This window comes from Chelmon rostratus, chromosome 1 (genome assembly GCF_017976325.1).
Source record: "Chelmon rostratus isolate fCheRos1 chromosome 1, fCheRos1.pri, whole genome shotgun sequence".
Classification (NCBI taxonomy): Eukaryota; Metazoa; Chordata; class Actinopteri; order Chaetodontiformes; family Chaetodontidae; genus Chelmon; species Chelmon rostratus.
The window spans coordinates 11,338,482-11,353,681 of record NC_055658.1 but is presented as its reverse complement, the minus strand read 5'-3'; the positions used below and the strand labels follow the sequence as shown (position 1 = coordinate 11,353,681).

General features: G+C 39.6%; 1 protein-coding gene across 2 annotated transcripts; it reads left to right on the top strand.

The window, feature by feature from the left end:
• The first annotated feature begins 303 nt into the window (after positions 1-303).
• Positions 304-14,414, top strand: tdrd3 (tudor domain containing 3). Of its 2 annotated transcripts, XM_041934171.1 has the most exons (14): positions 304-499; positions 1,456-1,540; positions 3,499-3,564; positions 4,311-4,471; positions 5,645-5,786; positions 5,952-6,023; positions 8,813-8,962; positions 9,466-9,618; positions 10,311-10,488; positions 11,130-11,255; positions 11,780-12,732; positions 13,236-13,361; positions 13,554-13,687; positions 14,119-14,414. In XM_041934171.1, exons 1-13 carry the CDS (start codon positions 462-464, stop codon positions 13,668-13,670), a joined length of 2,367 nt encoding a protein of 788 aa, XP_041790105.1. In that variant the 5' UTR covers positions 304-461; the 3' UTR covers positions 13,671-13,687; positions 14,119-14,414. The 2 variants fall into 2 exon arrangements, with proteins under 2 accessions (XP_041790105.1, XP_041790113.1); XM_041934179.1 differs by lacking the exon at positions 14,119-14,414 and having other exon boundaries at positions 13,520-13,648.
• The last annotated feature ends 786 nt before the right edge of the window (positions 14,415-15,200 follow it).

The following is a 15,200-nucleotide window of genomic DNA, read 5'->3' as shown; positions in this document are numbered from 1 at the left end:
GACATTTTTCGGATAAAAACTAAGTGGTGGTGAATTTTCAGTGCTTTAAATTGTAGAAATTAAATCTCAGTCACCTCTGTTGTTTTCCAGTGGCAGAAGAATTCTCAGGGACAAATACCTAAAACCTGCACACATGAATCTTTAGCTATCTGTGGGGTTCGGCACCACTTTACCACTGGACGCAAAACAGAATTTCCCACTGCAAATTTAAACTATCCATGAGAGCAGAACTAAAACGAAACGAAGCGAGAGACAGTATTTTGACCCTCTCGCCACTCCATACTCGTAAGCGCGTGTCGGCGGGTGACGTACTTTACGTAGAGTCGTTCAATACTTGCATTAGCGAGCTTTATTATTGTTAGGAGGGGAAAATGTATTACAGAATCAGATAGTCATTATTCAAATGTGCTCACTTTAAACTTTTTGGTTCCGTCATATACATATCTACAGTCTGGACGAAAATGACCGATTTGACTGATTCCCTGAGCCAAGAGGGCTGGTAGGTAGCATGGTAGCTAACGTCAGTCAGCTAGCTAACTCACTGAGTTGCCAGATTGGTGTTAGCTCACAACACGAATCAGTTAACGTTATATATTCACATTAGAATTTTGCAAGAGCACGACATTTGCCAAATTACACAACTCTTTGTTGTTGTGCGGACTGTAGCAACGCTATTAGTTTGTCTGCAGCGAAACTAAGGCTAACTTAACTGTGAGCTAGTTAGCGAGATAAATAACGTTAGCTAGCTAATACACATTTAGCATTGCATTAATATGATGTAAACTGGCGCTACAGTTTGTGTTAACTAATAAGCAGCAGTTACGTTGACGTTACATGCAGAAGAGGTAAAAGAGTGCCGACCCCAGCTAAATTCAAAAACTTTTGAAAGTCAGAACTTCACAGCGGCGCGTACGTACAATACACTTATAGAGTAATTACGGACTGTAGCGCCTTCGTCTTCAAAACACCCAAAAATAAACATTTATCCTATCCCAGTTTAGTAGTTTTGCTAATAAGATGGTCCATACTCCAGTGCTACAGTCTCCCGGAAGCTAATACGTTTAAACCCAGTTAGTAGTGTTATATAGATTTGCCCTCTAAGTTCAGTAGCATTAAATAATGCGTCTGATTTTGTGCAGTTTTGGTATATGGTGTAATCTGCCCAGAGATGCTTAGGGTTTAACTCCGTCTCACTGTTCCTCCGGCCGCTAAATTGAAACTTAATAATACATAAATAAGTCTTATCACATGGTGGTAGATTTTTGTACTAAATTCTTGAAATCTTTTCGTGGTTGACTGAACTGTGTTTGAGACATCAGACTTCTTTTACCAATATTAGCACTTTTCTTGTGACTCAACCTCCATGTGTAGATGCTCAGTGAAAGCTTTAAAATGTAAATGTTTAATATTTTAAAGCTTTCACCTCACCTGCTAACATCTTGACTGTCCTTACAGGTACCTCAGTGATGAAGGCATAGCAGAACTGAAAGGATCTGCTGAGAAAATAACACACAGTGACATTATTCGTATTGCACTTGACGTAAGTTTTACATGTACATTTTCCCAGCATAACAGCAGTATACTCTGTATTTATGTAGCATTATGCAGGTACTATATTCAGTGGGTTTCCACTGTAAACTGTAGTGGGGAATGGTTATGAAATGTTGTGGTAATTCATTCAGTATTCAATGCTTTTCTGGTGTGTGCTAATGAAACAAAGCCCACCACGCACTCTAATGAAACTGGCAAAACTGGAACAGGGTTTTAAACTGGGTGTCATTGTACAGCCCCAACTGCAATATGTTTTTGTTATTATTATATATGTATATATTTAACTATAAATAAAACAGAATGTGATAATTTGCTAATCCCTTTTGACATGTACTCAATTAAAGACAGTACAAAGACAATATATTTAAAGTTTTACCTCATCAATGTCTTTGATTTTTGTAAATATCTGCTTATTCTGAACTTGATGCCAGCAACACATTTCAATCAAATTGGGACAGGGGCAACAAAAGACTAGGAAAGTTATGGAATGCTCTAAAAACACTTGTTTTAGAACATTCCACAGGTAAACAGGTTAATTGGTAACAGGTGATAGTATCATGACTGCATATGAAAGGGCTCAAAAAGCTCAGTCATACACTAACAAGGATGGAGTGAGGTTCACCACTTTGTGTAACACGTGATTGTATAAATGATATTACTGCATGGGCTTGGCAACACATTTATGTTTCCAACAGCTTCCCAACTTTTCAGAATCAGAATGGAGCCTATTGCTAATTCGTGTCATTGTATGACCCACTATTGGCAGGCCCAGCTAAAGATCATCTTACACCTTCATATCTGACTATTTCCTTTTTCCTCTTTGATCAGCCAGGGAAATTCAGTCCATTGCCTGCCTGCTTACATGTCATCAGAAATTAACATGAGGTCATGCCATGGCGAGAAAGCATATAATGCAGCCATAATGATTTGCAAATGGCAGTAATAATTCACACACAACAGAAAGGGTAATACAGATGACACACTGTACTTTACCTATATAGTACATAAACACAAAAAAAGATAAAGAAGAAGAAACAGTCATAGAACTGGAGATTATTTTCTGCAAAATTCTAAACAGGATTGAAAATCATGATGCTGCTTACATGACCCACAGTAGCAGGCCAGAACATATATTATTTGCATTTGGGTTTGAGCTTGGAGGGCCTTAAAAACAATCAGTGAAATCTTTACTAGTTTCAAAAATATTTGGGAGTGGTTCCTGTGTTGCTCACAAAAATGTAATAGGCCCATTTCCTTCACACTGTTAGTAGTCTTTATTCAGCATTTTAAAATAATAGTATTGTAATTGGGTTGAGCTAAATTTATTGAGACATCAATATGAAGAAGCAATTCCTCCTTTAGGTTTACTGGGGAAATAGCTGACCTGCATTTAGAGCTGCAGTAAAAAAGGACAGGTGACAGACCTGTTTGGAATGGTGTCTTTGTGCAGCCAACAGAAATCTGACAGATATTTGTAGTATGAAGAAAGTTAATCATCATATTGGTTAGAAGAAAATAAAAAAAAAATGGAAAAGGTTGTTTGAAAATGTATAAGTATATTAATTATTGAGATAATTGAAATCTTAATTTAATTTTAGTTAGATAGTGTTCAGTAAACCATATAAATCAAAATTACGCCATGTAATATATGTTCTGTAATGTGCTGCCAGTAATGCAGATATGTGTAATAGTGCACAGGCATGATTACTTCTATTTTTTGTATTGGCTCCATGATGTCAATTTCTGGAACTGAGGGTCCAAGTGAAAAGGCATCACATGTGAGCAAATAGCATGAGGCAGATTATTTTTATTTTGAGGCTCAGTCCAGTGTAGGTCAGCATATTTTTGAAGGTATTTGGGTCAAACTCTGTTCCATTATTTTATTTCATTATGACTTGCACATTATTTGTTATTTCTTTTTAATTAAGCATTATCTTACCTTTGCAGAGTGATCTGAGACCTATTGGGAGAAAATTTCTACCATCAGATATCAATAGTGGAAGAACTGAGAAGGTAAGTGGTGCAGAAATTCTTGCACATCCATTTCAAAGCTACATTGTGAAATCTAATTAGAAATGATGTGCTCAGTCACTGTTTTTGTTTTTTTGACGACTGAAAGTCAGTGCAGGCTACAGTTTTCAGCTGAAATGCAGTTCTCATGGGTGCCACTAGATGGCCCTAAAACATTTACAAACAAGGATCAAAGAACAGCTTCTTGACGTGTGAAACTGAGTTGAGCAACTGGGGAGTAAAAAATGCCCCAAATAGTGAGGATTAAAACATGTAATTCTGTGTGAGCTTAGCCTTTGCTTGCGTCAAGATGCACACTCATGTCACCCTGGTCGTACACCCTGCCTTGCACAGTGTGAATGCTATTCTACCATCTATGATTACACCACAATACATACAGATTGTAGGAATGATTATAGATTGCAATTACATTTTATACATTTCTCGTCACAGAAATATAAATCATTATTTTAGAGAATATATTTGACAAATGATTTTAAATAAAATGGTCACTGGGTACCTAACCTACCATTGCATACATCACCTAGGTATAGGATGAAGTGGCTTGGAGGAATAAATAAACCTGTGCTGATGGCAGTATACTAAATGGAAAGAGTTCTTTTTTATTATGTCTTCTGAATAATTTGGTGTAAATACATCATTGTGTTTCGCTGTTGCAGTGCTCCTCTGCATGCTGCTGATTTTCTTTTTAAACCCTAATTCTTTTGTTGTCTCTTGCACATGGCCAGTTGGAGGGTCCATGTGTTCTCCAGGTGCAGAAGGTGAGGAACGTCTCAGCTCCTAAAGACCATGAGGAGTCCCAGGGTGCGCCGCGAATGCTGCGGCTACAAATGACAGATGGTCATACCACCTGTGTTGGATTGGAGTTTAAACACTTGTCTAAGATCAGGTACCTATGTAACAGTTTTGTTGCATTTAGAAATATGTTATTATGTTAAATAGTGGGATTTATGTGTTGTGATTTTCTGGGAAGTTGATATCACTGTTTAGTACTGGTAAGAAATAGCATTGGTTTTCTTGTTTTAAAAATGAAAAAAATGTATGTCTAGTAGCTACATTGATGCAGAGCAGGGTGTCTTTTAGCCGGTTCCCCCAATATTCAAAGCAAATGTGTAAGATTCTGCACACACACTTCTCCTTTACCTCCTTGTCAGCACTCTCACCCCACCAAATGCCTCAGTTTTCCCTTTATCTGCAATTTCCACGTGGTGGCAGCTGTCTAACAAATCCCAGCCTTAATTACATCTCCATCCCAGCAACGGTGGCCTTGGTGACTGCTGCCATGGTGACTAGCCAGTCTGTACAGGTGGAGTGGCCAGAATGTGGGCCTGGACTTCCTGATGGGAAGAGAGGAGAGAACAGAACAAATCCCCTCTTTATGAGCAGCACACACACACTGGCCACCAACAGCGGTGGTTAGTGTTTCTTATGAAAGTGTCCGCTTTAGTGTGCACGAGGCCATAAGTGAGTGGCAAAGAAGGATGAGATGGATTACAGGACTGTTCAGTGTGTGAGACAGTGATATAGAGGGATGATAATTAAGCATGAAGTAGCAACATTGATCAGAGGGTAAATAGTGTGTTTGTAGGATTGTGTGTATGTGAGTGAATCGAGGATTCAGAATGCCTCGCTTTTGCATTGGCCGCTATCATGAGAACAGCATCTAGCCCAGAGGTTTGGAGTGAAATCCCTAATTGTTGCCTTGGCATCCGGCATCAGTAGCTGGAAATCCCTCTAAGTCCCTGTGCTTTCTTAATGAGAGAGGCAGAGGCCTTATCAGGCCTGATGAGATAGAGGGGCTTTTAATTTACCATGAGGATGGGTGAGCAGCTGGGATTATTAATAGTCTCTCCTAGCCTCGCCACCCATCCCCTGGCACTGCTCCATGTCATTTATAAAGTGGTATGGGTAAGGCAATAGGTTGTGGGGCTTAGGGTATTCAGTGATAATTTAAACCCTGCATGTGTTTGGATTTTGACATTGGTTAAACAATTTATAAATGAAGCATCTTTTCAAACATACAATTTATTGTTGTTGTTGTTTGTCTGGTTTTGTTTTTCAGTCTTAATACCCCCCCTGGAACAAAGGTAAAGCTGCTTGGTACAATCCAGGTTAAAAATGGTCTTTTGCTGCTCGATGACTCAAAAATCTCTGTCCTTGGAGGAGAGGTTGATCACATGGTGGAGAAATGGGAACTACAAAGGGTGAGGGATTTGTAATGACGGCTCAGCTGCATTAGGCTAAAAATATGTAATTGATATGTTGCTAATCATTTTAAATCTGCGTTAAGGCCACCACCATTCTGTCATTACTCTTGCTAGGGTTGTATTTTTCCTTAGTTTTTAAAAATGATCTCCCTTTACCTGCAGAGTCTGGCTAAACACTGTAGGAGTAACATTGGAGCAGAAGGTGGACCTCCCCCCTTTGTGCCATTTGGTCAGGTGAGAATAATAATAACTATAAAAGTGCACTTTTCAAAAACAATGTTGCAAAGGGATTTCTGAAAAAAACAACAGAAGAAAACACCAAACTAGAAGCGGGAATATGTAACAGCAAACAAAAATAATGCAATCAGGAAAATGCAATTGTAAGAAAATGAGATTTCAGCAGGAATTTAATAGTCAGAGACACTGTTGAATAACAACAATCTGACGAATGTATTTGAGGGGCCAGACCAAGGCCTGGCTCCAGGAGTGGGCCTCGATGTCCCTTTTCTCAACAGTGTTCCCTCTAATTTTTTGAACTAATTGTGAAGGTCTTCATGAAGCTTTAAAAGGCATGACAGAATTTAAATTTTGCTTTGTCATCCTACCACACATATTGCAAACAGTGCGATAACAGTTTTACCCTTCCAAAATGTATGTGGTCTAAGTACAGTGTAGTCATTGGTAGAAAAAGTGAGACGAGATCATGTGTTTCAAAGACGATCAGATGACCTCTTAAGTGCACCGTCCCCAAAAAAAGCACCAAAGATACGCTTCCATCACACTGTCAACAGTTGGTATCCGTAAAAAGCAATGCTCAATTGCCAAGTTCAGTTTCAGTTTTTCCACATTTAGTGGTTTTGCACTGCAAAAAAATTACAGAAAATTAAATTCAGCCATTTTTTATTTTAAAACTACTGAGCCTGAGTCAATACTCCCTTAGCGAAGATCACAGCTACAGAGTGGGATACATCCGTAGCAGCTTGACACTTGGATTTTGGGATTTTTTTTTTTACTTCATTCCAGATTTGCTCAAGATTTGTGAAGTTGTTACTGAAGATTGTTATATATAGATATTATCCTATTTTGAGGTAATTGGCACTCTGAAGCTGATTATCTTCAAAACTGTGCCTGTATTTTCCTTGGTTCTATGCTTTATCAGTTAGTCAGTTCCACTTCCCCCAGTTCCTGCTACTCAGAAACATTATTGCAATCTGAGGCTGCCACCACGACGAATAGCAGGAATGTTTTCAGCATTGAGATGAGTTGATGGTTTTCACAGGACATTTTGTTTCTTCTCATGAGTTAAACACAGAATTATTTCCCTTATGCTCTGAGTCATTTTACCAATCGTATTTACACCAAGTACCACGGTTAATGATATCTAGGCATAGACACACATAGATCTGTTTTTTTTTTTTTTTTCCTGGCCTGACCTTGCCCCTCTAGAATCAGTTTACCCTGTCAGCGACTTGATTAGCCTGGCTAATCTATGAAGCCCCTGGACTTTTATCCTTGGTCACTGTTTTCTACAGAATTTAAACTATAGTAAACTGTCCGCAACAAGATCTGTGAATTATGCTATTTTGATTCATGTATGTGCAGCAACACAAAGTACAAAAGTGCTGGATGGTGTGGTGATTAATATACTTAGCCAGTCACATTGGTGCTCTCGTCCCCAGTCAGAGTGACGTATAATGACAAAAGCTTAACAAATAGATAAACGGCTTCTCCAGGAAATCATACCACTTTGTGATTGGTGCAGAGCAGCACGATGTGAATACACAGCGCCACAGATCTGCAGCCCAGTGCAGCTGGTGTAGGTTTTTTTTTAACAGTTCGTCATTACAATGACAACTCAAACCAATGGTTGTTTAGTGAAGACACACATAATTAATGATCTCTGGTTGTCTGATGTCCGTCGCAGAAGCAGGCGGAATACCAAGTCATAACGGATCCATCTGATGTGTGTAGAGGGGTGTGGTATTTTGTTCACAACCTGGTGTAATTTGCATGTGATATCATGAAGGTAAATACAGTGAACAGGCATCATGCGTAAAGCCACTGCACTCTCGCATGGCACTTCTCACACTGATCAACATACATGTCCTGCGGCCTTCCAATGAACTGAATGACCAGCTTTTCATATAGTCTGAAGCAGCTGTGAACAGCAGATACTTTCAATCATGAGTCAATCAGATTAATTTACAAACTGATTGACTCATGTTCCTGCTTTATCCTCATTAAGCCATCATTTTTTACTCTTATCTAAACACATCTGTTTCAGTGTTTAATTATTACGTTTACATTTTGAGCATTTATTAGTTATTATTAAGTATTTTGTTGTCTCTTGTGGACAGAACCCTCAAATTGGCAGCGGACTGACAATGCCTTTTTTTCTTTCTTTTTTTTTGGTCGTGATTTGTGTGAACTAACCTCTTAACCTCATGTCAGTGTGTCAAGACTAATAACGTCAGGAACAAGTATTAGATGTTTGCACAAGACCCCTGCTTCCTCCTTCAGTGCTCTTATGAAATGCATTACCTGCTTAACAGTAATCAGTTTAATCTTTTTTTATCAGCTGCTCACTTTCCTTCTCTTCAGATTAAGTAGCCTCTGGGTTTACAGTCGGGCTTCCTATCACTTCCTATGCTGGGATTGCCAATGTAGCAAAAAGATGTTGAGCCTACTCATAAGCAAAGGTCATTGCTCCAGTTAGTTGCTGACTTCTCTGACTGAATCATCACCTCCAACAGTCATGAAACGGCTGCAAGAAGTGCTGAGTTTCCATTTCATTCATTCATTATCACAGCTGGGAGGAAGCTTTGGGATTTGGGTTGCTATGGGTTGCTACAACAACAGCTCAGAGTATAACTGAAAACACTTCATGTGACGTCATTATAGTTCGAATGTAATTGCACAAAGTGTGGAAGTTGTCAGGCGCATTGATTCTTTTCTAAAGGACCTATACATGATTGAGGAAGATCTTTGAGAACATGTTTTTACTCTCTTTTTGCCCCCCGTAGAAGTGTGCTAGGAAGGATGAAGTAGACAGCAGAGAGCTAGACCAGAGGAAGACCCTCCAGACTCACAATGTGGTCAAGAGTACTGATGAGAATGATGAGTTTGAAAAGCAGCGGACAGCAGCGATTGCTGAGGTGGCCAAGACTAAAGAGGTACTGTGTGTAACCCCCCTTCATGGGAATGTGCCTTATTTACATGTCTTAAAATGGTTGTGGTAACTACACGGTACCTGATTATTTTACAGCTACTTCAACATTTTTAACTCCTGTTTGTTAGCTGTGTCTGACGTGTGACAGACCCAGACTATTACGCTGTATAACTGTCTTAGGCAACAAATTGTAATGATAACTTGGGTTAATCTGTAATTTCCAAACTTTAATGCTGGACATCTGATTTTCAGGACCTTTTGCCATGCTAACTAATTTTTCTCTTATCGACAACATTTTCTCAAAAACTATTTAATTTAGCCTCCATTTAAAAATACATGCTCCTTATTGACAATCATCTTAACCTTAATTGCCTTTGACATTCGAGTCACTTTCCAAATTAAAAATCATAATTACATTGTCAACTATAAAGTTCTATTTCTTGGGTTGGCTTTATTGTTTTTCCCAACCCTAAGCTCTATTGATCTCTATGTTCTTTTATTTGTTAGGGTCCCCGCACGTTTGGTGGTGGAGGAAATGCAGGCAGTAATTTATCCAATGCCGCTTCCTCTTCTCGGAGCCGAGACTCATACCAGCAGAGGAGACGAGAAGACAGGGTTGAAAGAACTGAAAGCAGACAAGATGGAAACTATCGAGAGCTGGTGAGAAGACAATTAATGGTCCAAACCTGTGATACAATTCAAGGCTGTTTAATATAAGTTAGATATGAAAGCCACCTGTGTTGAAATTATAATTTTTGTCTCACATTATTGAAGCCCCCATTCAATGCAACAAAGTAATTTAAAGGCTGGAACTTGGTCTATGTTCTTCTTGGGTTTCTTTGGACCGGGTTGAAGTCTTATTTAATGTCTAATAGACTGGATGAGGCATTGATTATGATCATTTAGAAATGTAAATGAATTGGAGGCTTGGTCAGGGTTCCCCTCAAGTGGCAGTCTATTCATCTAGCTGTGTGTTGTGACTTGCCAGTTTCAAGGCCGAACTCAGCCAGCTTTGGGCTGAACACATAAATAGGATAGAACAGGATATTATATTGTTTGGTGGGGTGTGTATTAATTTTGGTTTTAAATTTGAATGCACACTAATCCAACCTAAAACTCAAAGTGATACCCATGTCTGGCCCACTTAAAAGGAAGGAAGGTTCTTTGTGGATCTTTTTTCTTTCTCTAATATCTATCCAATTTGTCATTCTCCGTCACAATGAACCTCTAAATCTAATATTACCAAACAATTAGCATCCATCAACATGTATTTTCTTCATCTCCTTGTACATTTTATACCTTCTCCATACAATCTCTTTTGTGTTCTTTCTGTCATTATATCCTGTGTGAAGGTGGATGAACGTGCTCTGAGAGACATCATGGAGATGGGCTTTAACAGGGAGGCAGCACGGCAGGCTCTAATGGACAATAACAACAACCTTGAAGTGGCGCTGAACAGCCTACTGACTGGATCTTCTGGTAGCAGACCAGGCCCTGTGGTAGCTGAATCTAACAAGCCCCAACCCAGAGGTTCATACACAGGCATACACATGCATGCATGCTTCCCGCTTTGGCTTGGAAAAATGCCCGATAGCAAATGCTCTACAGTGTACGAGTAAAATTGGGAGAGTGATGTGGAGGTTCTTTAAATGCATTGAAAATCACCTACAGCCTAGTTAAAGGTCCACATTGGCGGTTTTGCTTGTTTTAGTCCATTTACCACAAATTGCATACACACTTTACTGCCGACTATTCTCCAAAGCCGTAAGGTTTCAGATGGATGTTGTACTTTACCTGCAGTCATTGTTTTGTATTTGTTTCAGTGCTGAAAATCAACTTGAACTTGAAATTTGCTCCATCACACTGAGCTACCTCCCGCCTTTTTCTGTGGAAAGCTTTTTTCCCCCCATCAAGTGGTCCAACCGCTTTGTGTCAGCTACAAAACACTCACCTTTTCAAAGTCATGTAATCTTTAAGGGGTGTATATGTGTTTCTATATTACTACTCACGTTGAACAAAAATAAAATAACTGATTGGTTTCAGGTTTAAAATGAACACACACACACACACACACACACACACACACACACACACGTATGCACACACCTAGACACACACCTAGACACACAGAGCTTTGTCACACCTGCTCTTCTTTTTGGGCTCTTTTTCAGCCAGAGGAAAGGGAAGAGGCAGGTCCAGAAATGAAGATGAGGAGGAAGGAGCAGGGGGAAGGCCATCTGGGCCAAGCACTCTGTTTGACTTTCTGGAATCCAAGATGGGAGTTTTCTCCATTGATGGTGGGTGAACTGGTCTAGATTTCATCATGCTTTCACTTTTACCTTGATTTATTTTCGGAAGAAACACATTTCCTGATTTTTGATATCAGTTTATATAACTTTTCAAGCCAGTTATTTGGTGAGAATGTACTACTTAATAACAGTATGTCAACATGGACAGAGTCACGATTAGATTCAGACAGATGGCTATCTGGCTATCGTGAGCTGAGGGGAATTAAGTCTTGTTCTCTAAATGCCTGAAATCATCTCTGGTGTGCAGGACCAATGCAGCACTAGGCTGTATTTGAAAGTGTGCATGAACAATCCTTTTATATGATATATATTTTGATATTTGGTTGTGTTTGACCAAGGACGGTATTGGTGCTTCCATTAATGATTTTAAGTTATTTACTGCTGTTTCCTTCATGTTTTTGTTAAGTGTTTTTAGCCATCATTCATCTTCAGTGAATTACTGCACATGGTAATGCGGTATGTTGTTCTGCCACAACTGATTATACTGCTCTTTTTTTGGTTTGTTTTGTCAGAGCCAAAGAGCCAGGCACCTCAGAGACATCATGAGAGTAAAGCAAATTTCTCCAACTCAGACTATTACTCCAAAGAGACATCTCAAACCAAGTTCTCCTCACATAATGAGCATAGGCAACAAAGGAATGACAGACCACCTCGCTTCCACAGGGACACTGATTTTCCCAAACCTGGTCAGGAGCCTCTCTCTAACTGCACAACCTCCCAAACATCAGCTCAAGCCCAGCAGTGGAGGGGCCAGGAGAGATGGTCACGAGGCACATCAGACAGATCGCAGAGTGACAGGAGAGAGATGCGAGATGAGCAGATTTTTTCTTCGTCCTTCACGACTACTTTCACACGTTCGAGAGAACCTCAGCAGCCAATGGAGTTTAGTGGATCTCAACACCAGCGATCCAGAAATGGGGATGGTGGTGGGAACATGGCTGGACCGTCTCACAGGAGAGGGGTAAAAGACACTGCATCGATGTCTAAACTGACCAGTTCTGCAGGAAGTGAGCTGGAAGGAAGAGGAAATAATAAACGTGCAGACAGAACTGAAGAGCCAAACAACAGCAGGAGGATGGGGAAGACTGACCGGCCAAACTCGGACCACCTTGACCGACAAAGGGATGGCGGGCCACCAAACTTTAATTTTAGGGGAGGAAGCTCAGGGACGTCCCAAGAAGCAGGGTCATCACGGGATATTCGAATGATGACAGGAGATCCATCCCATTTCCAAAATGGAGATATGGAACACAAAAGAACTGGGCCAATAAAGCCAGCAAACTCATCCTGCCTCCCCAACAGGGAGCCGCCCCCCAAGAAAAACACTTCTAATAACCCAGGACCTAAAAGAAGGTCAGGACAGGGCAAAGGTCAAGGTCCTCGAGGACCAGAGAAAAGTTATATTGTGGAGCGCGCTTGGAAGCCTGGAGACCAGTGCCTGGCACTGTACTGGGAAGACAGCAAGGTATGTCATTTGTTGGAAATGTAGCGATAACTGATAAATATGTTGGCATTCAACTTACTGTAAGTCAAGTCAGAGAAAGTACACTGAAATAAACCAATTACTTACACAAATGAGCTCATAATGTGACATGTAAATTCTTCACAGTAACTACTATAAATCTGCCAACCGAGACTCAAATTTGTTAAAACATTAAAATTAACTAAATTTGTTACAGTGACGATTCACTGACAGACATTGTGGGATTCTGGAAATGTCCATTTTTAGTTGTGTGTGTGTGTGTGTGTGTGTGTGTAAGAGCTTGTTTAACAGTTGTGTTAAATGACATCAAAGAATAATTATTGTGATTGTGACTCATTTTCTCTCACTTTCAGTGTTGACAGTGTGTTAGATTTGTTTGTCATGTTGTAATTAATTGATATAAATTTGTCTTTTTCTTGACTTGTGGAAATGTTTGTATGAAAATAATTACAATTCTGTTTGTTTCTGTGTGTGTGCACATGCAGTTCTACCATGCCAGAATAGATGCTGTGCATCCATCAGGCTCCACGGCTGTGGTTGTATTTAGTGATTATGGAAACTGCGAAGAGGTCCTGCTGCATAACATCAAACCTGTTCCCGCCGATGTGTTGGTAAGGAGAAAGAAAACATATTAATAATGGCATTAATCATTCAGAAATTTTAAGATCCAAATGTGTTGTTAATAATAAGTAGAAGTAACTTGAACTGTATTCAAGTGGATTGACAAAGGTGATGAAATGTGAATGACAGCCAATCTGATTACCCACAGTAACATCACAACCATATCAAATGTCCAATGGCAGGAGGAAGATGATGGTTACTATGACAGTTCACTAGAGTTTCGCCGTGGGGGAGATGGACAGCCTAGACGCACAAGACCAACACAGCAGTATTACCAGCCGCCCAGGGCGCGAGATTGATGTGTCTGCATTTGCAGGTAAATAAATGTGAAATGGGGTTTTTCAATTAATAATTAAAACATCAGTGTGAACAATGTTCTATTTTTTTAATATGGAACATTTTATTCATAACATTCCTCTTTATCGTAGTGGGAGTCTTGAATTATATAATAAACATGGGAAGTGTAGACTGTACAAAAGTCATTTGTAGGCATTTCTGTAACCTTGTCTCTTGCATTATTACCTACATATAATACATAATAGAAACTGTTGCCAACCATAGCCAAAAAACTTTCATGCTCTCATTTTTATCTAGAAATTGGTTTTATATCATTTCAACTTTCACTGCTTTTGCTGGTACAGTTCATGGACAAGGTCGTGATCTTATAAAATGCCCCGATGCATTATAATGCAAACACTGTTAATTTTGAAAATGTACTTAAGAATTTTCTTTTTCTCCATCCATCAGTGTGCTTGTCCCTCATCCTACCATGACAGAGATTATGTGACCTTCTGCAACAATCCAGAGTGCTTCCTGAATTTTTAGGTGTCCACATCATCAGGACATACAGAACTTTTCAAAGGGCTTGGACACCATGCAAAAACAAAAGAAAAACTGTCATGAGCACCTGTTGATTTTGTTAAGGACATATCTACTGTACATGTTGTGAAGATTTGTTAAATGGATGCATTAAAATAAACAATATTATAGTATGTAGCTGATTTGTTGCTTTAAAGTGTTTTATTTTTAATCATCACATTCAAGTGATGAATAAACTAATCCAGAGCAGAAATAGAAACCTGTCTGTTAAACCTGTTATCTTACAGCAGTAGTTGTGATTGTCACTAAGAGTAAATTTTCACTACCAAATTTACTAATTCTTCTCTTATAGAACGCCTCTGTAGCATAGACACCGAGTCCGTAGCAGGCAGCTCGAGCTCATTTGTCGTGTTCTGTGAAGCAAATCCAAAGGGTAAGACAATCTCTTCCCCCTGTAATAGAGACGGTTACATTGCAGAGATATCATTTTGCACATTACAAAAGGCACTGTACCCAGCTCTTCAAGCATTGCACACACGCCACTGAGCTGGCTGTTTGTGGACTGGTGCTGTGCAAGGGACAAGTTTTACACATCAAGAAATAATGTCCACCTTGGCTCCAATTACACTCCCACCAACAGTAGGAGACAAATAGACAATGCACCAGGGTTTGGCAGAGAGGTGGCCTTACTATTCTGTATCACTGGTCCAAAGGATTTGCTTTATTTTCCAACTGAGACGCCAAGCGAGCATAGATGAATAATTAACAGCTGGTAATATGGAAACCTATCTGTTGGGGAGGAACTGAAAGTGAAGCTCTTGAAAGTGTTCTTGGGGACTGCCCATGACACACTGGCCAGATAATCATAAAGGATTGATTTTCAATCAGATAAGCAGTGATATTTTGGTAGAGGAATTAAGCCCATTTCATATTGAATATTTTTCTCTTGGCGCTGTGAAATGTCAGGCAAGACAAATATTAGGCAGAAGCCCCTTGGTCCCTTAGTCATT